At 42.9% G+C, this 25,516-nt stretch overlaps 1 protein-coding gene and 1 pseudogene across 8 annotated transcripts in view; one reads left to right on the forward strand and one right to left on the reverse strand.

Moving 5' to 3' along the window:
• Positions 1 to 25,516, forward strand: part of SERGEF (secretion regulating guanine nucleotide exchange factor) — a 180,811-nt gene that overhangs the window by 97,149 nt on the left and 58,146 nt on the right. For all 8 annotated transcript variants that reach the window (XM_039851528.1, XM_039851531.1, XM_039851535.1 and 5 more), the window contains one exon: positions 21,949 to 21,985. In XM_039851528.1, coding sequence (XP_039707462.1) covers positions 21,949 to 21,985 — 37 coding nt within the window. The remainder of the gene's footprint in view (positions 1 to 21,948; positions 21,986 to 25,516) is intronic.
• Positions 14,670 to 14,788, reverse strand: LOC120593652 (uncharacterized; annotated as a pseudogene).

The raw sequence follows: 25,516 nt of genomic DNA on the forward strand, positions 1-25,516 counted from the left end.
TCCAAGGTCATAAGGCGAGTGAGGGGCTGTAGAGGAGGCTCCAGATTTGTAATCTAATGCTCTTTCCAGCACAGTCCAAGGTCTCACCCTGGGCCCAGGACTTGGACAGCTTGACTTCAAGGACATTGAATGGAATCATTCTTCAAATGCATCACAACCACTGTCAATTTCATAAGATCCAAAGACATGATTTCCTAATTTTTCTTTTTTCCTTGAGTGTTTTTTTTTCCCCCTCATTTGATAAAACTGTATGGCTGTGGAAATTACGTCAGTTTAATTAGGCTGCTTGACACAGTACTTTTCCACTGGATTTACTAGGAGCTGTGAATTTGTTGTAGTGAACTGCACTGCAGGCTGCAGTATCTGATTGGCATGCCAGGAGCATCGCTAGCGAACAGCTAAATAGAGATTGGGAAGAAAAGTGGGTCAGAAAACAGGCCTCCTGTACCTGCAGCCTTTGTGGAAGGCAGCGCAGAGGCGGCAGGTGGCCACAGCATGGCACTGTCTCCCAGAGCCTGAGCCAGGAGCACCCCCCTCCCCAGGCTCCGTGCTGCAGCCCCCCATCCCACCTTTTCTTTGAAAGTGATTGTTGCTGTGGCCATTTTGCCTTCCGTTTTTCTGTAGACCACAAAGATTTTATAACTGGCCATTCAGGAATGGTTTCTCATTGAAAAAGCCAAAGGTCGATTCAGACGGAAAATCTTCATTAGCCATTGGTATTCTAAACCATGGAGCAAGTCTTTTGGCTTTCCAGAGCTAGGTTTGTCAGGGGCTAGCCTTGAGTGTGAGAGTTCTGCCCAGTGATGAGAAGAGGCTTGTAATGTCCCCTCCGTTGTACTACATCCATCTCTGAACGTCTCAGTGCTGAGCCTGAGACAAATGAGGGGCTCCTTGAAGGAGGAGTGAATGATTATGCTAGAAAGGTCAGGGAAACTTCTCGAAGGCAGTGGCGTTCGAGTTAATCTTTGAGCGATGAATTGGGTCAAGACAGGAAGAAATGAGGGGAAGACACTGGTGGCTTGACTATGTTGGTCTCAGGATGGCCTTGTGGAGGCTGGAGACCTCCCTGGTCATCTAGGGCTAGAATCTATCTTAGCATCTTGGAGCAGACTGGGACCCTGAGGATCTTTTCATCAAGCTGCTTATTTAGGTGGGCAAATGAAGGCACAGAGAGGAAGGGGCTGGAACATAGATTAGCCCAGTGCTATTATAACCATACTGTGCCCAGTCATGCACTTGTCCTCATTTCGAATGGGGCTCCGAGAACATCCACTTTCTCTTCTGGATTTCACTATCATCATCTTTCTGACTCCTGTCATCTGAACTCAGAGATGCCCACTGGTCTCCACCTGTAAATTACCCATTAGGGAGGGAACCTGGATCCTGCTGGCATTGGATCCTTAGGTCACTCGGATCCCTGCTAGACAACTGTATCCCTTTCCTTCATCAGGCCAAGCCAGATAAGGCCAGGCCTGGTTTTTTAGTGGGCTGGTGCCTCCCCTAGAATGCATGGTAGGAATAGGTCTTGATTCAGAGTGAGGGCTCAAATCCTCAAAGTCAGAAAAGGCGAGTGTGACAGGAATGCAAGCCATTGTACTTTTATGTTATTCTGTGAGAAAATTGGGCTTCTTTTGACTGAAAATTGTTTTTAATAAAGAATATTTAAATTCACTGAAATTTGCTTTAAAGACTACTTTTTATTTATTTATTTTTTATTTTTTAACTGAGACATATATATATATATTTACACTGTGTGTTCACCTCCCATATTTAGATTTCTTTCTGTCACCACATATTTGACCCCCTTTACCGCATCTACTTCTCCCCTCTCCTCCAACCCCTACCCTCTGGTAACCAATAGTTTATAGTCCATGTCCATGAGTCTCTGTTTGTCCTGTGTATTTGTTGCTTTTAGGTTTATATCCCACATATAAGTGATATCATGTGATTTTCAGCTTTTTCTGTCTGGCTTATTTTGCTTAGCATGATTATCTCAAGGTCCATCCATGTTGTCGCAAATGGCAGTATTTCATCTCTTCTTATGGCTGACTAATATTCCATTGTATATATGTACCACAGCTTCTTTAACTAATCATCTATTGTAGGACACCTTGGTTGCTTCCATGTCCTGGCCACTGTGAATAATGCTGCTATGAACATCGGAGCGCAAATATCTTTTTGGATGTGGGTTTTCAAGTCTTTGGAGTAAATACCCAGTAGAGGGATTGCTGGATCATATGGTTGATCAATTCTTAGTTTTTTGAGAAAACTGATCAGTGTCTTAGTTTCTCAAAAAACTAAGAATCGATCAACAGGTTTTTTTTTTTTGAGAAAAAAACTGTTTCCCGTAGCGGCTCTACCAATTTGCAGTCCCACCAGCAGTGTGTGAAGGTTCCTTTTTCTCTGCTTCCTGTGCAGCATTTGTTATTACTTGTCCTGTTGCTTATAGCTATTCTAACAGGTGTGAGATGGTATCTCATTGTGGTTTTGATTTGCACTTCCCTAATAGCTGGTGATATCAAGCATCTTTCCGTATATTTGTTGGCCATTTGTTTGTCCTCTAGGGAGAAGTGTTTGTTCAGATCTTCTGCCCGTTTTTTGATTGGATTGTTTTTTTTGTTGTTATTGAGTTGTACGAGTTCTTTGTATATTTTGGATATTAGGCCCTTATTGGAGGCATCGCTTGCAAATATATTTTCCCATTCAGATGATTGTCTTTTTACCTTGTTGACTTTTATTGGACCATGTTAATTCTGTACAGCATCTCTTTCTCTTTTGAGGAGAAATCAGAGGGTGAGAATAAAACAGTCTCCCTAGTAATTTTCCCTGAATTTTTTGGATGGTCTCAATCCAACGAATTCTGTTTTTGGACAAAGTACTAATGTTACAGTTGAAGTACAGAAATGTGTATTCATTTTCTGATGGGTGTACCAAAGTTTGCTAATCAAGTGAACCATTCACACAGGATCTTTCAAAGCCAAGTTCAAAGCCAACATGTTTTATGAGACAGTTTATAATTCAAATGTCAAGTAGTCTCTGGCTTCAGCTAAGTGAAATGAACAGAAGAACAAGCCCATTAAAATAGTTATCAGACATTCCAGCTGTGAAAATTAGGCTTTGTTGGCCCTGATAGAAAGGTGGCCAGAACAGATCCAGTCTTCCTCAAAGCAGAGGTTTTTTAATTTTATTTTACTTTATTTTCTCTTATTTTATTTTTTCTTAGGTCAGAGGACATGGTTTTAAGTACCTCTAAGTAATTTCCCTGGTCTTGGAAGAATAGACTCATCTGCAAATTAGTAGGCCTTGTATCTAGTTAGTATTGGCTGAAAGAAAGAAAGAAAGGGAAAAGGGAAGAGAGAGAAAGAAAGAAGAAATGCTTCTTCATACTTAGGCAGGTTTCCAATGTGAGGCTGACACATTTATAGAGATTTCCATATATTCTCATTTTGGGGTCATACTGGGACTTGTCACTAGAGTGAACATCATCTAAACAGTTCTTAGAAGTGATTGGAATAGACAGAGTAAAGCTGAAGAGAGATTGTAATTTGAAGTTTCTCAAGAGACACCTGTCTTCCTTGCAGGGTTACATAAAGGGACACGAAAGGCAGGGCTGCAGTTACGGTGGAATGCAGGGTTCAGGCTGGTATGGTGATGGCCCTTCGAACAGTCTTTCCTGAAGTCGTCTACCCTGGCGACAGCCTCTTTGGTCTTGAACACATAAGAGTGCTCCTTAGTCCTCAACCATTCATGTTAGCTGTCACCAAGGGCAGCTTGGAGAACCCAGGCTCTTTTCCTTGAGGACTCTGCTCTACTCCACTGGTTCAGGCCATGGCCCATGCTCCCATTTTCCAGCCTTGGAAATGCTTTTCTGTTTCTTGGAGCTTTCATTCACCTTTTCTAAGGAAGAAAGCATATGAGACACAGAACCAGCATAGAGTCTAATGCAATGGGCTTCTTACATTTTCGCCTCTTCCCTCTGCTTTGCTGCTCTCCCAGCCCCTGAATACTTCCCTGAATGTACCCATCCCTCTTGTTCTGGGCACAGGGCAGATATGGGCTGCCTACTCTGGTGCTTTGTAGTCATGCCCTCAAGGCCTGCAAGACCTTGAAGGAGGGATTGTAGTGTTCACTGCCGATGGCTGTTGTCTTGTCCCTTAAGACCATCCACAGAACATGGAGACTCCCCTTTTCGTCTCTGTCTATGGCTCTCCTCTTGGCTGCTTTGGCGACTCCCCGTTCTGATGCTGGTGAGGAGGCTCAGGCAGCTTGTATATGCCTCTTCTTTTCATTCAATTTTTCAGATCCTACTGTTTCTCAGTCCTGCATTTTCCCTCATATCTACCCCCATCTTCTCACTTTGTTGTCACTAGAATGATTGAAAATAAACTTTTCTTCCCAAAGGTCTGCTCTGGAAACAGCTGCCCTGGTTGCAGCCTTCACAATGTCAGCTTCTACTGCTTGCTGCCCAGGCCTCTCATCATTTACTTGTTTGTACCTCAGGCTCTTATATTAAATGTTCACTAAACATTCTACAATCCATCCAGAGCAACCTTGTCAGAACAGAAAGGGAAAAAGCAAATATCTATCTTCTCTCTTGTCATTTCTTGCAGATGGATGAATTAAATATTCTTATTGCCTTGAAGATTAATTATCTTCTGTCCCTAGGCCAGCTTTAATATTCTAGCTGTATCTTCTTGTGACTGGGACCTGACAGTTGGAATTTCTGCCCCCACTCTAAACCTGTGCTTCTGCCAGGTTTCTCAACATCTCCATATCGTGAGTGAGGCATCTGCAGTGAGTCACAGTCCAGGGGTTCAGAGACATTGGAGTCCGACCTGCAGGATTTAGATTTAGTACTAAGTCGTAGATCTTAGAACTGAGAGACCTCCTGAAATATTCTGGTCCTTTCTGGCACATTAGATACTGGTATTGCACTTAACAAAATAAAGCACCCGAGACCCAGAGAGTTTAAGTGACTCAAGGTCACCCAGCTCATATATTTTGGACCTTGATGCCAGACTAGATTTTAGGCTATTGATGAACTTCATCTTCTTCATGTAAGCTGGCTCTTTGTTTGAGGGAGGTACCAATTCTCTGACTTTCTCTTTGCAAATAAAACAATTTGGGACCCCTTTTGGCAATACGATGCCTTGTCAGTGTAAGGAAGGACAGGCAGCCTAGGAGAAGTGAACTCCTCCCAGGCAGGTGATGTTTGATGGATAGGCAGACATTACCTGTTCCCTTGTTCCTCAAAGAGTTCATAGGGTCAACACGTGGAACACTGTCCTACATGACTTTTGTTCAGTGAATCCATGTCGCCCCTCACGTACAAAAGGAGATGTTTTGTTTCTAAAGTGATTTCTCAGTCCTTCAGGACCACTGAGCACTAATTCCTCTTTTCTGCCTGTGTTCCGCCTCAAACTAAAAAGTGAACTTGTGTTCTGCCTACATGTGCTGCTCCCTCTATGCTCTCCCCACTCCCAGCTGTCCTGCAGTTTCCCGGGTGTTCTTCTGTTCTCCTAATTACCCAGGCTTGCAGTCCTCTGTGACTCAGCTTGATAAGAGTTCTCTGGTCATTTAGTCTGTCAGCACTCACCAACCCTATCATCTTTTTCGTTGGACATGCCTCGCAAATTCAACCATTCCTGTCTGCTCCCTTGTGTATGCCACCAGCCATAGCCTGGTGTTTGTGCCCTCTTTCCTAGACTAGTACAGCAGCCTCTTCGTGATCTACTGGTCCAACCTTCATCATCTTTCATGCAGACTGGTAGACTCTAAACACTGTCCCACTTTTGAATGTAAAACTCCCTGAAGCTATCAGGTGAAACATTCCAGCTCTTTCATAATCAAACCCTCCATTCCCAGTATGAGTTGTTGATACCAGTCAGACTGGGCTACTCATGTCTTCTACATATTTAGTGATTCTTTGCTCATTTGTTCCCTCCATCCTTCTCCCTCTCCTTCAGTGAAAAAAAAATAATAACATTTCTTTGCAAACTCTAAAGCACAGAAAGTTTTATTTGTTCAACAAGGACTCTGCTATGTAAAAGAGAAGCATGGTGGTTTGGATGTGGTGACTACCTACTGTGTGCTGATAGTTTGCATATATTATCTTATTTAATCCTCTTGATATTCCTGTGAGTTAGGTTGTTATGTTCACATCAAAGATGTTGAAACTGAGGTCCTGAGAAAAAAGCATGTTCTCTTCTGCTGTGCTGGACACCTGGTGCCAGAGGTGGAGCGGTGAAAAGGAACTAAAAAGTCTCCAGGCTGGCAGGAGAGGTAGGACACGCACATAAGCAGCTGTCATAGAAGAACATGCCCATTTTTCTAAGAACTATGGATACGGTACTATAAAAATTCTGAAGACAGTGAAATTTCTTCTAGCTGGGGGATTAGGGAAGACTTCATGGAGAAGGTAGATTTCCACTGAATATGAAGGATGGGCAGTATTTTGACAGAAGGAGCAGGGAGGCCAGGACAGGAAAAGAGGGACTAGCATAGACAGAGGCACAGAGAGGACCATCAGTGAATGGTACACCTAGGCTGGAACACAGGGTTCTTGTGAGGGAAGGGATAGTGGAGATATAAGCGTGCCAATGTGAACTGTAGCCTATTTATAGAGGAACCTAAATGTCTGTTTTATAGGCACAGGGGAGCAGATTTTGAGCAGGGGAGTTGCTAGTCAGAGCTGAAATTTAGAAAGGTTACCTTGGGCACCCAATGAATTGGAGAGAAGGGGAAACAGCAGAAAGAGGAAATAATTAGAAGCTATTACAATTGTCCAGTACAGATGTTCTGAGAGCCTGAAATAGCACAGTGACAATGGGGATAGAGAAGAGGGACAACATGAGAGCAGAACCAGAGAGACAGAATTACAGACTTGGTGATTGGTTGGACTTGGGGAGTGAGAGGAAGGCTCAAGAGATGATTCCAAGGTGACTGTGAAGATGGCGATGGCAGCACAAACAGAAAGAAGGAGGGTCAGAAGGGAAACCAGATTTGGAGGTGGGAAGGGGTGGGGTGGTGGTAGATGGTTCATTCTGTTTTGTGCAGGTAAAATTTTAGGTGCCGGTGAATTGCCTGTTTTACACCTGTGCTCAATGCTCTTCACCGCTGGTGACGCCACCATTCCCAGTCCCCTCTGTCCTTTTCTTTCTGAGACAAACTTTTGGCTGCCTTCTACAGTCTAGCCAAATGAAGCCCTCAAGTGGACTTTATTTATCTTTGAATTTCTGATGTACCATCCATGCCACTTGATATTTCCTGAGTCCAGTCTCCCCAGCATGTGCCCCCATATACTTAAGTATTCCTGGTATATGTTGGATGAGCACGTGGTGGTTATAAGTGACATAATCACAATAGTGGTTCATGTTTGTATGAATGTTTGTTATTGACAAAGCACTTAGAATGGTCAGAAGTGTGTTGCATTTCCCTGCCAGTCCCTCCAAGGAGGGTCACTGAACCATTGGCTCAATAAGCTGAAAAGGTTATTAGGGAATAAATGGTAGATTTTAGTTTAATAATAAGTGCAGTCGAAGATGTTAGCACATAACAAATGGGAAAGTTGGGATGGGTTTTAGCTGCTATAAGTAGGTAGACTCTTAGAAGAAATAGTTAAATTAAAAAATATGTTCCAGGTGATATCAATGCTGAGATTGATGTTTTGTATGTATTAAGGATAAAGACTCTTAGCATGTACATGGCACGTAACACTCAGTAAGTGCTGGATTATATTATTACTGATCAAAAGTTTGAAGATCTGAAAGGGAAAATAAATCATTTTTAAGGATAGGACCAACATTTCAATTAATATGGAAATATATACAATGCTTTTAAAGTGCCCTTTAGAAGTCTAAAATCATTGTTAGTTGATGAATATAGAAATGTTCTGTTTGCTCATAAAATTATCATTGCTGACACATTTAGAAAGAATCGAATTCAGAAATTAATTTGAAAGAGTGTTTTTCTCTTCTAACTTTTTTTAAAAATGGAAGACAAAAGAGGTCTGGGGAAAACAGACCCCTCCCCTGCTCTCAGTAACTTCCCACTTCTCCTTGTTTCTCTGGGTCATCAGAGTTCCTGTGGACAAGGCGACAAGTGAACTAGCATGTAAGTTTCTTCCTTGTCCAAGATACTGAAGGTAGTTAAATTCAATCCTCATGACAGTCCTGTGAAGTTATTGCTATAATTCCAGCTATGCAGATGAGGAAATTGAGGATTAGATTGAGGATTAGAAAGTCTTAGCAACTTGGCCAGGTTCACGAAAGTAATAGGTGATAGAACCGGGGGTAAACCTGCTCTCACCTGGACTGCCACAGTAGCTTCCTGACAGTCTGTGATTGCAGAGCTCGTGCTCTTTGTCCCCTGCCATGCAGCCTTTCTGCTGCATGTGGCAGAAGGTGGCAGCTTATGTTTACAGCTTCACATTAGAGCTGCTAGAACAAGTAATTCATTCAAAAATATTTGACCTCTGTTTTGCTTGAAGGCAGAGCCAGATTCCTGCCTTGATCAGTCACCGTTGCTGGCTGCTACTTATTTAAAATATTACTTTGAAAATAGTGTTAATTATTGTGACTAGTCAACCCTCCCAACTGGCCCTCTATAAATGGTATATACTGTTAAAAGGAACTTGAAAAGGGAAATCTGTGTAGCATAGCTTTTTGAAAACTTGGTTACTCCCCTTTAGAATATGTATTTTAAGGTTTTTGATAGAATGTTTATCTGCTTTAGGGGATAATGGGACCCTTAGCCTTCTTAGAGTGGCAGAGAAAGAAATGAATGAGCAGTGGTGTGTTTTGTGATTGGACCTCCCAGCTCCAATGCAAGACTGAGGGAGCAGGTGGAGGCAGAAATGTCAGGCAGAGGATGGGACCAGTTAACCCACCACCCTAATCCCAGCCTTTCTGTCACTATAAAATTAGATTTGTCTTTGTTTTTTATCACTAAAAATCAGAATTGTTTTTCTAGAGTTTTGTATTGATGAAATCATACCATATGTACTTTTTTGTGTCTGGCTTCTTTTATTCAGCACAGTGTTTTCGAGATTCATCCATGTTGTGTACAGATTGTTCCTTTTTTATTGATGAGTAGTATTTCATTATATGTTGTACCGCAGTTTGTTTATCCATATACTCATTGTATTAGTTTCCTCTTGCTGCACAAATTACCACAAACGTACTGGCTTAAAATAGTATCTCTTTATTAGCTCATAGTTCTATAGTTCAAAAGTAGATAGGCTCAGCTGGGTTTTCTGCTTAGGATTCATAAAGCCAAAATCATGAAGTCAACTGGACTGGATTGTTATCTGGAGTCTCTAGAGAAGAATCTGCTTCTAAGTTCATTCAGCTTGTTGGCATTTTTCAGTTCCTCGTGGTTATAGGACTGAGGTCCTGTGTCCTTGCTGGTGGTTGGCCAGAGGTTGCTTTCAGCAATTAGATGATGCTATTCAGACCCTGTGCATGGCCCCTTCATTGTAAAAGCCAACAGTGGTGCCTTAGATTCTTCTTGTGCTTCGAATTTTTCTGAATTCTCCTTCTGCCATTAGCCAGAGAAAACTCTCTGCTTCTAAAGGGTTTATGTGATTAGATTAGGCCCACCTTGAGACAGCCCTTACATTTTTGGTAAATTTTCATTTTTAGAATGGCCTTTCTGATATTAAGCTGTACTTTGACATTTGAAACATTTTTATTCATTGATCCCTCTGACATCTCATTCTGCAAACTGATTCCCCTCCTCCCTGTCCTGTGGCCCCTGTGCCATCCAAGTTTTTGCTTTAGATCGAAAATACTAATTTTTCCTTCTTTTTTTTTTTTTTTTTTTTTTTACTTAATATGTTGTAGCATAGCAATAAGTCTTGCTAGAATCACACATAACTGGATTTAAATTCAGCTGTGCTACCTACTACCTGTGATATTGGGCAAGTTAACTTCTCTGAACCTTGGTTTCCTTAGCTATGTATGCATATGTTATAAAATTAATTCACAGATTAAGTAAACTAACAGATTAAGTAAACTAAGCTCTTAAGCACCTTCTCTGTCACAGTATATATACCCAGTATATGTTTGCCAATATCATTACTTCAGTATTGTTAGCCCTTCTGCATTTTGTTCTTTTTCTTCTGGATGTGATCTGTTTTGTCAATGACCCTAATAAAATGTATTTCCCGAATTGTGCAAGTGCCTTAAAGAGGTTTATTAGTCCTTTATTCAATAATTCTACATTATAAAATTTATCCTAAGGATATAATCAGAGATGTAGGCAAAGATTTTTCAAAAATGTTCATCACATTGCTATTTATAATGGCAAAATATTGAAAGCAATCTAGGTACCCAACAGTAAGGAAATAATGAAATCAGGGCATATTTCTATGATGCTATAAAACACATGCTAAAAATCACATTTTCAATGAAAGTAATGACATGGGAAACATAACATTATGTTAAGTGCAAATGTAATGATATAAAATGGAATATGTAGCACAACCCATATACGACATGAACTATGTTTCTGAAATTATGTATATTTTATTCACACACAGACGAATATTGACAGGGAAAGATTGCAAAGAAATATACCATGTGTTAATAGTGTGGATGGTGGAATTATAGGTATTTTTAATTTTCCTTATATTGTTTCACAAGAACTATATATCAATCTTATAATCTGAGAAAAATGAATAAACTTGATTTAAAAGTTATGTTGCGTGTGTAGCCCAGAACAGAACCTGATAATCTAAAACTTTGCCTTGAACCAGAAAAAAAAGTTGCAGAGTCACATCAGTAGCTCAGGAGGGCACCGCTGATGTCACTCAGCTGGGAGCTGGACTGAAGGTAGTGGGATTCTAGCAAGCGGCTCCTGGGAACAGAACAGTGGCAATCGCTGGACTGTTGACCTGCGAGGCTGTGCCTTGGAAGGAAGTCTGTCTGTCAGGCTGGGGCACATGGCTCTGCAGTCAGTTGCAGCAGATAGTTGTCATTCTTAGTGCTGTGTTCACTGTTACACTGCACACACTTGTTATCATAAGCTTTGGTCTCTCTGTCACATCTTATGTGCATTCTTGACTTTTTAATCCCAGAAAGAATAGAGCTCTAGGATCTGGCACTCTAGATTTTGTTTTGTTTTGTTCTAATCAAAAAAGCAAAGGTGATCTGTAGTGTGAGGGGCTGTGGGACACCAGCAGGCCTCTTGCTCAGGGGCCATGTTCAGGTACTCCTGCCACATCCCTGGCAGTAGTCCAGCCAAGCTGCAGCAGAGGCAAAGATTCTTGGGCCTTGTGCACAAATGGCTCAGAGTCAGCCTCTTGGCTTATTTTTGTTGTTACTGTTGGAGATAGAATTGAAATAGGAGGGGATTGTGCTGTCTCCCTCCACATACTAGGGGTCAGATTTCTAACTGTTTCCACTCTGGGGCATCACCCAGAGGCTTTTCCTCAGGCTTTGTGGGATTTACCTCTCATGTCTTGGGAGGCCATTCTGTTTATCTTCTGACTCAAATTTCGAACATCTGAAGGATCACCTAGTGTCTGAATTCAGCCATTACTTACAGAGCTCAAAGCATTTATGAGACTCTGGTAAGGTGCTGAGGAAATTCAGAGATAAATCCAGAGATAAATCCAGTGTCGATCATCTGGTATTTCTTGAGTACCTACTCTGTCAGACTCTGCGCTGAGATCTGTATGAGGTACACAGATGAGTGACATCAATTCAACAAACATCTGATTAAGACCTACTATGTGCAGGGGGAGGGGGCTCTGTGCAAGACACTGAGGAAAGAGATTAATGAGATGCAGTCTTCAGGCTTAACAAAGTTATAATCTTTATAATCTGGGAAGAGCCGGACATGTGAACCACTTAATAGTAAATGGAATCGGCCCAGAGGAGGGAGCAATTACTTCTGAAGTGGCCTGGCCACTCATTAGCCATGTGCTTTTTAGTCAAGGTGTTTAACCACTCTATTCCTCAGTTCATCTATCAAATGAAGATATAATGAGTTAATTCACATCGAGTGCCTAGAATGAGATTTAGTAGTTAATAAATGTTAGCAATTCTTTTCCTTTTTCTCTCTCCCTCCTTCCCAAGGATGAGTGGTGAAGGTTACTCTGAACTGTGGAGACAGCATGAGCCAGGTGTCTTGAGGAGTAGGGTGGTGGGATGCTGTGTATGGGGTCTGATAGGCTGGAATATGAGCATTTGTGGATAATTCTACAGGGGAATGAGGCTAGAGAACTGGAGTAGTTCACAACCGTGGAGGATCTTCAATACCAGACAAAGGAATTTGGGCTTGGGCAACGGGGAGCAAATAATCCATGTGTACTTTAGGAAGAGCATTTCAGTAAAGCAGGGAGAAACTGGGGAGGAGAGAGACTCCAAGGAAGCTGCTGCAGAATTCCAGGCAATAGCTGAGGCCGGAACTAAGACTCACCATTTCTCTGATGCCCCCAGTGTGGCAGAGGCTGAGGAAGAGATTTAGTTCTCTTTCTTTGATCCCATGGGTTTCTTGCTAAAGGGACATTGGTTTGAGTGACAGTTTATCCCATGTAGCCCATCAATTTTAATATTCTGAAATCATGTTCAGCTTTCCGACCTCAAGGCTGAGCCATGCATATACCCCCGCCCACCTGGCTGCACTCAGTGCTTTGCGTGTGAGTTGACCGTATACATAAGTTTTGCTGCATCTGGACACCAGTGGCTTACACAGAGCTGGGCAGCCGTGGAGCCTGCTGAAATCAGAAATAGCTTCATTGCAGGTAGCCTTTATGAAGAGAGACCCAGTATTTAAAATCACAACAATGTAAATTACCTTGATATTGATCGCATATGAAGACATATTTTCCAGAGGCCTTATAATAGAAAGAGTTGGGATATCAAGGGGGATGGAAGTAACACTGAGCTACTTCTAAGTATTAAGAGCTGGGTTGGGTTCTTTGGCATACTGTTTGGTTCGCATTGAATCTTCGCAATCCTCTGAGGCAAGTGTTACTACACCTGGTTTACAGTGAAGAAATGGAGGCTCAGAAAATGCAGGCCTCATGGCCAAAGTCAGATGACTTAACAAATGTCAACTTTGGACCAGACTCAGTGAGTTTTTACATTTGTATACAGCTGTGTAATCATCCAAATTAGCTACCCCAGTAAGCCTCCCTCATGCCTCTTCTCAGATATATCCACCCAAAGATAACTGCTATTTTCCACTTTTACCACAGTTAGTTTTGCTTGTTTAAATTTTTTTTACTTATTTTGAAATAATTTCAAATTTATGAAGAGTTGCAAGAATAATATAAAGAACTCTCCAAATCATTCACCCAGGCACAATATGTATTAACGTTTTGTTACATTTGTGTGATATGTGTATCTTTTCTGAAAATTTAACATTAATAGAATATTTTTATCTAATCTACATAGCACCTTCATATTTCTCTGGTTGTCTCAATGATATCGTTTATGTCAGTTTTTCACTTTGATCCAGGATCCAGTATAAAATCATATATTGCATTTAGTTGTCATGTCTTTTGCTTCCTTTAATCTAGAACAGCTTTTCTTTATCTTTTATGACATCGTTATATATTTTTTTAAGAGTATGGGACCGTTGTTTTATAGTTGTTTTGTATAATGGCCCTCAGTTTGGTTTTATCTGATTTTTCCTCATGATTAGATTCCATTTAGGCATTTTTTGGCAGGAACTAAATAAGTGACATTGTGTCTTTAATGCATTGCATAAAGAGGCACCTCATATGAGTTTATCCCATTAATAGTGATGCTAACTTAGATTACTTGGGTGAGGTAGTGTTGCCTCCTTTCTCTGCTATAAAGTTACCATTTCTCTTTTGTAATTAAGAAGTAATCTGTGAAGAGATACTTTGAGACTACATAAATATCTCGTTCCTCTTCAGACTTTTGCCCAGTAGTTTTAACATCCTTTAATGAGTCTTGCCTGAATTAACTATTACTACTGCAAAATTATTTCTTCCAGCTACTGTTCCAGCTACCAACTAGACTAGAGGACTCACTTCCTGCACTTTTAGGCAGGCTTTCCACATTAAATCACTTCACAAGCTGTGGCCAATCTGTGTGTTAACCCACTTTGGAACAGGTATCCATCCATAGTCCAATTAGATATGGCCACAGAAGGCAGGAGCACATAGTATTAACCTAGCAACGTAAGAGAAAGGAATTCCCTTAGAAGGGCACTATGGGAAAAGCAAGTATTCTGAGTTCCTGGCTAATTTAATTGTGCGTACTATAGTCTAATTCAGTAGACATTTCTGAAGTCCTCTCCTTATCTGCCAATAGAGTAACTGTTGAAAAAGAAAAATGAACTGTTCATAGTAATCCTGTGCCAGTGCCTTATGTTTATAGTTTCCTTTTACATATTCTGGAAAGGTATCTGTAGATCAGGGTCAAGCTCAAAGTGAATTTTATTCTGTAGATGTTGGGCGGAAGGTAGAGGGGCTGGCAGACAGATTTTAGAATGTATGAGAGATGCCAGATTGTTGTTACTCCATTTTATTATTATTATTATTATTATTATTATTATTATTATTATTATTATTTTATTTTATTTTATTTTTTTTAGGCGAAGCAACCCTTGGTTAACCTCACAGATTTCAAGGACCTTGTCAGCTTACAATCCCTTATTTTTTATTTATTTTATTTTATTTTATTTTTTTACGCATACAGCACCTGGTCTTCCTAGGTGATCTCCCATCCAAGTACTAACCAGGCCTGACCCTGCTTAGCTTCCGAGATCAGATGGGATCGGGCTTGTTCAGGGTAGCATGGCCGTGGTCTTGTTCAGGGTAGCATGGCCACAGACTTGTTTCTACATTTTAAAGATATGGGAACTGAAGGCCAGAGAGGCAAAGACATGTACTCAAGATTATATGACCAGAAAGTGGCAGGGCCACGACATGTCTTATTATTAACAGTACAAAGGAGATTTGACACAATCAAAGCATAGCCAAAGCGGGTTGTCGGGTCTGAGATATCTGTCCTTGGGGCTGAGATAATCTTGGAGGCTTCCTCAAGCCAGGGGTCTTGAACTGGGTATTATAGGGTTGGTCGGGTTTAGAATGGTATGGAGAAGGGAGAATGATGCCAGTAAAGGTGTAAAAGTGGAGAAACAGATTTTCCAGGCACAGAGAAGAGACTCGTGTTGCTGGGTAACAGGTTTATGTAGGAAAGAAGTGAGAGATCAAGTGTGGTAGGAAGTTAGGAGGTTTTGCGACTATGGCAACTTAAAACAAAAAAAAAATTTTTTAAATGAGATCATGAATGATGGAGAGAAGGGAGTTTGAAGTCATTAAGGTGACTTTTAAAGGAATCCAGGCTGGAGTGAAAAGGACTGAACTGAGATGGTGGCAGCTGGAAATCAAGACATAGATTTGAGAGCTTTGAGAAGGCAGAATTAACAGGATGGAGACAGAGTAGGAGGGAGATAAAGAGTAAGAGATCTGTCTGTCACTGAGAAATTGAGCCTTACTGACTGGGGCAGTCTGATACCAGTACTTGACGAGGAAGGCAGTATGTGTAGTGGTTCAGCTCATAGGCTTTAGATCAACCTGGTGTATAGCCCAGTGTGACCTGGCACTAGGGGTTTAAGTCCTCTGTGTGTGTTTGCTGACCTGTTGAGCAGGGAGACAGATTCCCACTTCTCAGAGTAGCTGAAGATGTGAGGCTATACAGATAAAGTGAAATTCCACAATGTCACGTGCCCGGCATCCAGGCTCTTAACAAATTTTAGCTCTCTTCCTCTTTACCCCATCCTCTCCATTCGAGGAGGTAGTATAATCTAGCTGAAGCCTCATTTTCTTAGGTATATAATGTGCTTTGAGGGAAAAGAGTTGGCTTTACAGGGAGAATGGGTTCTTCACCCAGGGCTTTGAAGTGGAGGACAAATGGAGCTGCTGAGCCTGGAAGCCTGGAAGTGTCTCTCTCTCTTTCTCTCTCTCTCTCTCTCTCTCTCTCACCTTGTTTGACATCTAGGCTTCAGTCAAAAATTCAAGCCCTCACACATGGAGTTCAAGGTATCTTTTTAAGGTTAGGTGCTTCCAGAAGCAAACAACTGTGTTGACTCTTTGCTATCACCATGAGCTCTATTTGGAGCTATTTCTAAACATAAGGGGTAAAACTCCATAGGCTAACGGGGCTGCGGTTTGACTGTGAAATGTGCCCAGCCTCCCAGCCCTGCTCTTCTAATAGGTTTGGAAATTCTGGTTATCTCCCCAGAGTTCTACACACATGGCAACTGGGTTTGGGCAGTTCTAGCAGGCTGCACGGAAGCAACCGTTCCCTTCCCTGTTAACCCCAAGAGAGGCTGCCATTCTGGAGTTGCTCCCAGCACGCTTCTCCTTCCAAGGCAGCATTGCCTGCCAAGCACTCTCAGTGAGGCGGGGAGCCCAGGCTTTGAATCCCTCCTCTGAGTCCCGGGGAATGGCTGCCCAACCCTTGGCATCACGTGCCTCCACACATGCGCTTTGTTGCCATGGCACCCATGGTGCTGGACCCATTGGCACCGGCGGGAACCAATCAGCAGGCCCTGCGGGATGTCGGCGCGAGTCCCAAGATGGTCCCTGGCTGTCACCAGCCGAGCAGCAGAAGATGAGGGCGGTCCCTGGCCCCGCTTCCTCTCCAGGCATCTTAGTGCTTCTTCCCGAGTCCTGTTTGTACTCCGCCCACTCTGTTTTTCCCGCCTTGATTTCCATCTGCTCAGAGTTGAAAAATCTGGTGGAGTTCTCTGCAAGGTGACAGCTTTCACGAGGAGGGCAGAGGACAAAGTTTTGATGCTATTTTACAGCCTTTTCTCCTAAGAAAAAGCCCTGGAACAGCTTCTTGATGGGTGCAAAGGTGGACACCTCTAGCCCTAGGAAAATGTTGTTTGGGCCTTGTAAATCGAAGATTCTCCCAGCTTAAGGTCACTAGATAATTGGCACTGGGTTGCCAGATGTAAGGAACTGGGTGGGCAGTTTATTTCCATCCTACATATAAAGGAGAAGGGTTGAAATAGGTGGGGGGATAGAAAGGTTGAATCTGAACACAGAATCCTGCACCTGCACTAGCTGTAAGACACTGGGCAAGTGACCTTACCTCTCTGAACCCCAACCACCTCATTTGTAAAACAATCCTAACAAAAGAATCCATCTCTTAGGTTTGGTATAGGCTTAAATGAGATAAAACAGGCAAAGCACTTAGACGGGTGCCTGAGCACTTAGACGGGTGCCTGGCCATAAGCACTCAAAAGGGCCAGTCAGCTATTTTTTAGAAATGGTACAAGTGTACCAGTGAGAACTAAAGTGCTCACATTCAGCATTTGGCAAATATTTTCATATTAATTTTTGCTCATTTATTTAGTTATTTATTCATTTAACTCATTAATGAATTCAGCGTATTTCCACTGGGCATTTACTACCAGTCAGTTCTTGGCCCAGCTCATCCCCATTCGGCTGCATGGGATCCAGCCCCCAGGAGATCCCAGTGCAGCTCCCTTTGTAAGAACTGATGGAGTCTAGCCTGGCAGGAGGGCCGCTGAGAGAGCTGGTTTTTGTGGCAACTGGGGGTTTGGAAACTGTTGTCTGCAGCTCTGCCATCTCAGGCTGGAATGCCTGAATAGAAGAGACCCCTCTAGTACTTGAGCAGCACTGAGTCAAGGACAGCTTTCCACAGCCACCTTTGTTCTCCGCTTGCCACCCTTGAGGGGGTGCGCACCCTTTCTCTTGAAGGCTCCGGCCAGCAAAGCTGGAACCTACTTTCTCTGTAGTGGGACTCTGTCTCCTAGGATGGACCTCTATTGCTGGTTTACTGTGCTTTGTTGTGTAGAGTTCCTGGAACGATCCTACTGTGCTTTCAATGCCTCTGTCATCTCTATACTATTCTTGTAGGGCTGTTCCCTTCCTGCCCTTGCTGTGCATTTCACTGCCTGCCTCCTTTGGGCTGAAGTGGCCACACCACTACTCACACTTGTTTTGGGATCATCTGACTTCTCTGGGCCCCTTATCTTTGTATTCTCTCCTCCCCCTTCATGCCTTGCACTTGGGCTGTGTGGCAGAAACACTGCTTGGCAGGCACTCTGCTGCATGTCAGAGAGACATTTGTGCCTAACACATGCACAGTCCATGAATAGACATCTCAGGTGTGATAAGGGCCATCATGCATAATGCTGTGGGAGTAACCAGGGCGGAACAGCTGGCTTGGCCTTGAGAAGTCACGGCCAGTTTTACCAGGAGGAGATATTTGCGCTATCTTGAAGGATTTAGCTAGGTAGACAGTGGGAGAGAGGGAATTCCAGTCAAAGAGAATAGCATGTATAAAGGCCTGAAATTGTGCAATGTTCTTAGAGAAAATGCCGAGTGGTGTGAATAGAACCAAGGGAATATGTTATTGGGAGTCGAGCGTTCCTAAGTAGCAGAGGGAAGAAATGAGGCCAGAGAGGTCAACAGGGGCCTGCTTTTGAGGGGCTTGTGAACCAAACTGTGTGGTTTAGTCTTTGTCTTCCCAACACTGGGAGCCTGTGAAGGGGTCTATATAAGGGCATGACACAGTCAGATTTATATGTAAGAAAGGTGAGACACGTGGCTGTGAGGAGATGGATTGTCTCATTTGTCCTCTGGCAATTCTGTGAGGCAGATGGGACAGATACTATTATATGCTTTTTACACCTGAGAGCACTGAGGCCCAAGAGGTTAAATACCTGGCGGAAGGTCTCAGAGCCGGAAAGCAGAGGACCGAGGATTCAACTGGCTTCCTGGCTCCGAATCTCTTCCTCCTGGGCACGTTGCCATTGTTAACAGAGTCTTCTAGAAAGCTGCCTGCAGCTGAGCAGTGGGTAGATGCTGACAGGAGCAATATGAAGCCACTGGTCATTGATACAATCTTGTTGAAGGAGTGTAGCACTGGGATTTTGTGGCCTGTGTTGTTCAGTCTTCTGCCCTCCGTACCAATGCACACACAGCAAGAAGCAGTGGGGAGCTTTGAGCTCCAAGCTGTACATCACCTTGACAAAATCCATTCATCACTGTCTCGCTCATTAATTCAGAGCAGCATCTGCTGCCCGATATTGGCATTTGTCAGCAGCTTGTTTCTAGAAGGCCCTGGTCCTCAAGTTGGTCAGCTCTGCAGTCCACAGCCCCAGGGTGAGCCCTAGCAGTCAGAGGCAGGCCCTTTCTCTGTCTGCATTTCGTAAAATGAAATAACTTTATTTTTTAAAAACAAAAGTAACACGATCTAGCAGTATAGAATAGGAGCTTACAGATCAGACAGCCCTGGGTTTTAATTCTGCTACTACCACTTAGTTAGCTATGAAAGTTATTTAATATGTATGAATTCAGTTTCTTATCTCTAAAATCAAACCTACCTGAAAAGATTATTGCAATGAGTAAGATGAGAGAATGTTTATAAAGTGCCTTGGCATGATGCCTGGCACATATGAGTCCTCAATATATAGTGGCTTTAATTCTTGCTCTTATTGCTGCCACCATCACCACTACTACTACCACCACCATTAAAGAATATTTGAAAATACAGAATAGAAGAAAAAGTATAATTCTACCACCATGATGCAGTTGCCCTTATAATTTAGTTATATTTCCTTCAAATCTCCTCCCCTCCCCCCCGCCACACACACATACTACTTTAGAACATAGCAGATATTATAGCAGGCAGGGTTTTTTTCCCTTCTATAGTGGGAACTGCATTATATTTTACTGATTATAAGAATACTATATAAAATTCAGAGAGCATAGAAAAAGCAAAAGGAAAAACCACACTTGTAATGTCTACCTCACCCCTAGCCCAGAGGCAATCATTGTTAACATTTCGGTGTGTCTCCTTCCAGTCCTTTATTCAATGTTTTATTATAGAATTGAGATCGTATTGCATATACAGTTTTTAGGCAGTTTTTAGTTCATAGGATATCATGAGTATTTTCCTTTATTGGAAGCATCATTTTCCAAGTCTATGTAATAGTCCATGAGATGGCTCTATCGTAATTTACATAAGCATTACCCTAATGTTAGATATCTAAGTTTCTACAGTTTTTCAATATGAACAGCTTCCTGTGACAGAATCTAGGGAACCAGCCTTGGTATATAATGCATATAATGAATTTGTGCTGTGTGTGTGGCCCTGGGAGAGGCATGGTGGGACCCCTCAGATAAATTAGATACAGAGCCTGTCTCAAAGGACCTCAGAGATGAGACAACCTGGAAATACTTACTGTGATAAAAAAATACAGGTGTTTCTTTGCCAGGCACTGTCAGGGAGTCCATGTAAGTGTGGGTAGCCCTCTTCCCTGTGGAAGCTGGGATCTGGGAAGCACAGATATTATAAGGAAAAAAGCCTCAAGAAGCTTTGCCGCCCCTTTGCACCTACCAATGTAAATAAAGTTATTTCATTTTACAAAGTGCAGACGGAGCAAGGGCCTGCCTCTGACTGCCAGGGTTCACCCTGGGGCTGTGGACTGCCAAGCTGACCAACCTTGAGTACTAGGGGCTTCCAGAAACAAACCACTACTAATTTGGCCTCCAGTGCTCAAGTAACAGCCTTTTGAGCCTGTTACTGTCAGGAACCTGTGCTGATTGCCTTTGACTATCACTTCCAAATGATTTTCACTGGGAAAGAGTGAGAAGCTATAGAATCAGGAAAGGAGCTTGTTTTGAGAGTCAGAGTAGCTCTAGTCTTAGTTTTGACACACACTTGCTCTGGCACCCAAGGCAAGTTCCTTCCTCAGTTTTCTAAGTTCCCAAGCCTCAGTTTTCTCTTCATAATGTGGAGAGAGTGGAGTGGAAGATCTCCAGGGCCCTTCTAGCACTGACATTCCTTAAGTACCTGAAGCCTTCCTCTTGCTGGGAGCTAAAGTGAGCATCCTGATAAAGGTCACAGGATGCTTCTCCAGAGTCTTGAGCTCCTTTTAACTGGTACCTGGACAACCATTCCTGCTTTTATATTTCCAGTCACTTCTTCCTGGTAGCAGTTGGGACGTGCAGAGACCGAAAGGCAAGAAGTACCCCTCACTGGGTGGAAACACTGGGTTCAGAATCCCAAATTATTCTTTTATGTTAGGTATTTGTTCTTCCATGTGCTTTGATCTTGCATCCATTCTCTAATTCAGCAGATGTTAACTGAGTCCCCCGCCTTGTACAGTTTATCTGTGCAATATAGAGGTGAATGAGACTCAGCCCCGTTCTCAAGACACGTGCAGTCTAGCGAGGAGACAAAAAATTGTAGAAGGCCACAACGTGATTGCTGCAACGGGGGTACATATAAGCTGTGCAATGAAGAGAGTGCTTGAGGCTGCCCAGAAGCAACTCCAAAGGAGTCTCAGCGATGCTTTGAGATTTTAAAGGATGAGCAGAAGTTTTCTAGGTAGGCAGTTGAGAAGAGGGCATTCCAGGCAGGGGAACAGCATGTGCAAAGGCCCAGGTGTGTGAGAGAGCATGTCGTGCTCAGAGAACTAAGGATGTTCGCGTGGCTGGAAGGTGGAAGCGAGAGTGAGCAGATGAGGAAAGTCAAGCATTTGTCCTCAGACAAGTCTGTTTCCACCCAATTCTTTGCTGATTTTATCAGTCCAGATGAGAGTGGTTCAGTTTTCAAAAACTGTGATTCGTATTGCTTTATATTTCCATTTTTATAGTAACACATGCTCGTTATAGAAAGTTTGAAAAATACAAAAAAGTAGAAAGAAGGAAGGATTTAAAAAAAAAAATCACTATAGTCTCACTGCCTAAGGACAAATACTTTAACATTTTGGTGTATTTCCACTCAAATTTTGAAATCACTTTTTCTGTAGTTGTGAGTGTGTTATAATTATAGTCTTAACTTTTGTATATGGTGCTCCTTTCTACTGACTTCCTAAAATTTGCCTAAAATGGATATTGGTGTTATTAAAAAATAACTGATCATAAAATACACAGGCTGAAATATCAACTAATATAACTTCTTTTCTTTCCTTTTACAGGTCTCTTGTGGCTCAGAGCATAATCTGGCAGTGATTGGTAAGTAGTTAGTATACTGGTAACTGTTTATTCTGAAACTCATGTAGCAGAATTGGAGAACACTGTTGGTTAACCGAAGGCCAGGGTGCATGTATGTGTGTGTGTCTGGGAAATGGAAATCTTTGGTTGACCAGGGCTTTGTTAGATGCTCCTTTTCTAAAAATTTCAATCTGCATCATTGAGCATCTTTTTAAGGTGCCTGAGCCAGTCTCCCTGCTTCAGGAAGTGACATTTGATGATATTAAAGATCCGATAGGCTGAGGGCAGCATGTGTAGAAAGTCAGCTATAAAAGGGGAAGAGAATTGGGTTGCTCCAGTTTCTTTGAATAAATCCCTTCCACTAAGTTCTTTCCTCTTGGTTGGTGCTTTCTTTGGAAATATGAGGCTCTGCTTACTTACTGCCTGGTATTTCATGGCGCTCAGGAACTCCCAGTTGAAGCCAGACCTCTGGTTAATTGAGACTTCTGCTTAGTTGACTGGATAACCAAGGTTCACTGTTTTTATAATTAGGCCTATGAGTAATTCTTTCAAGAAGCCTTATTATTACTTCCACATGTAGACTGTTTCTCCATCTCACAGTACATTAGAGAGACAACAATATAGGGCTGACTGCCTAAGTTCAATACAGGTTTCCACTAACTACTTGTGTGAACTTGAACAAGGTACTTAGCTCCTCAATGCCTCATTTTCTTCCTCTTTAGAATGGGGAGGGCAATAGTGCTACCTCAGAGGGTTGCTGAGAGGGTCAAGTGAGTTAATACATATAAAGCATGAGGAATAGAACTTAGCTCTTCGTAAGGGTTTTAAAAGTGCGGATTGTTATTACCTGATATCATTCAAATAATTGCCCTCCTCTGGGCTTTAGTTTCCCCATCTGTAAAATGGAGGGGTTAAAACAGGAGATCAAGGATCCCTCCAGCTCTGATATTTTAGGACTCTGTTACAATCCCTTCACTGCCTGCCCTGTGCCGGCAGTTTCTGCTCCTGTCTACTTTTCTCTCCCTCCCTCTGACTCTAAGCTTCTGAAGGGCAAGGCTGCTGTGTTTTCCTTTTGCTTCCTGCCTATTTGTAGGACTCAGAGCCATGCCTGGCACTCAGCAGAGACTTGAGCACTCTTTTCTGAATTGAGCTAGACTGGCTCAGCTGCCTGGGGTGGCAGCAGTTTGAAGCACTGCTTTGCAGGCCTGAATGCGATGTGCAGGGAGGCAGAACCAAGGACAGCAGAGGAGATAGGCTGCCATCCAGCAGAGCGGGTGGGGAGTAAAAGGGGCTGGAGTCAGAGAAGGAGCAAGAAAATGGAACAGCAAACCTGCATGCTTTGCAGCAGTACCGGAACTGCTGTAGCCTGGGTATAATTAAGACAGGCTAATCAGAGAATCGGAGGTGGTGCCTAGGATGTTGCTGCTGCTGCTGTCATGGCACTGGAAGAGGTTGCCTTCCTCTGGGACTAGCACAAACAAGAAGATTACAGGGAATCTAAATACTTGAAAGAACAAAATCCAGACGAAGGAGGGGGCCAGAGCTAGCAGGGTGACAGGCTGAGCTGACAGAGGCCAGCATGGGGCTGTAGAATGAGCATAGACTCTGCAGGTAGACAGCCGTGGTTCAAACTGGCTCCATCTCTGTGGGCTTCCATTTCCCCCCACCCCCTCATCTATGTAATAGGGCTAATTCCACCTTGCAGAATTGTTGTCGTGATGATGAGGTGGAAAATATGTGTGAAATACCTGGGATATAGGGAGTGCCTGGGATATAAGAAATATATGTATATATATATTTATGTGTTTATAATTCTGTTTCTCATTTCTCTTGGTTGGGGTGGAGAGAGGGGAGACTCGCTTGTTAGTGTGACTGTTTTAGTGAAGTGCTTGGTTGGAAGAGAGAAGCGATGACATTCTGGAAAAGTGTATCCCATGTCACACAAATGAGGGGAACATCAGAGGCAGTGGAGGAGCAGAGGGCATGCTGGTGAATCCCTTGGGGGTGGACCTGTTTTTTCCATTTTGTCCCCAGTGCCTGGCTCACAGTTTGAAGAATGAGTGGTTTCATAGTCAGGAAAGGTGGGTCCAGTCACAGGGCTCTGAACACGTCTACGTGCCGGCATGTGAGCTGGGAGCAGAGGCTCCCCACCTCTGGAGGAATGAGGCCCTCAAGGGATGCTCTGCAGGGTGCAAGCCAGGCAATAGGAAGTGACAAGAAGTGCCTGTTAGCCCTGGCAGGAAGCCAGCAAGAGGGAGACAAGCTGGAGGAGGAGAGTCCCTGTCGGCTTAAAGCCTGGTTCTCACAGCCAGCTCCTGCCCTCGGCCCTTCTGCCATTGCCTGCTTTAGACGGACTTCCCTGCCTTCAGTCTCATTCCCTGAGATCCAGCCCCACAGTGAGTGGTGCTGGGTCCCTCACCTTATGGGCATGAAATAGTTATAGAATGGAATAGCCTAGAACGGAATATAAAGAAGCCAAACTTTGTTCAAGGGTAGAAGCAGCCTTAATGTCTAATGAATGTGTGACAATCAAATTGGAAGGGGAGGTGAAATAGAGATGGGTGAAGGACTTAATTTAAGACCTACTCTGTCTTAGAATGGACACAACTCCACAAAGTATATTTGTTGCATCTACTTTATAGAGAAGACAACTGAGACTTGGAGGTTAGACAGGTTAATCAGGTTGCCCAGGGATATGTAGCAGTAAATGGTAGATCTGTTTGCCTGACTTCCAAGACTATTCTTTTAACTCTAGCATATCCTAGGGCCTGAGGGAGTACGGGTAGTGCACAGGCACTGGGTTCAAATTCTGACTCTTCCACTTATGAACTGTGTAACCTTGTATAAGTGGCTTAATCTCCCAGTGTCTTGAGCACCTCTTCTAGAATATACCACTGACCTCATAAGATTGTTATGTAAAGTGCTAACTGCCTGGTATCAAAGTAATGGCTCGATAGGTGTTAGCTGATATTATTATTTTCATTATTATTATTATTATTATTATTATTATTATTATTATTATTATATATTAAGATCTCAAGGAAGGAGGTAATGTAAGATGACTACAAGAAGGTCTGAGACTCAGGGTGGGAGTCTCAGAGGCTAGAGAAGAAAGTGTCTTTCTCATCCAGGATGTTGAGGTCCAGGGCAGGAGCTCGGCATAGCTGCAGAATGGATTCGTAAACTGTAGCCTGAGGGCCTCAGTCTAGGGGATCTGGGAATCTCAACATCCCTGGAAACATTGCTAGCCCAGATTTGTTCCAGGTCAAGATTCTGCTATCCATTGTCCCAGAGAGAGACTCAGGACCTGCATGTTCCAGCCTGAGGCAAGCTCCACAGCAGCTACATTTCAGATTTCTTAGGAGTTTGAAATAACTCTACTCTGCTACTTCATCTGCTTCTAGGTTTGATTTTTCCCCTTTTTTTAGCAAGTTGCTTTGGGTCTTTGAAGCGGTGCAAGTTCCTACTTTAGACAAAGGAAGGACTGCGGGAGCTGGGCATAGAGAAGCTCAAGGGACAAGCAGGAAGGACAGAGCTGAGGCCACTGGCCAT

This window comes from Pteropus medius, unplaced genomic scaffold (genome assembly GCF_902729225.1).
Source record: "Pteropus medius unplaced genomic scaffold, Ma_sr-lr_union100, whole genome shotgun sequence".
Classification (NCBI taxonomy): domain Eukaryota; kingdom Metazoa; phylum Chordata; class Mammalia; order Chiroptera; family Pteropodidae; genus Pteropus; species Pteropus medius.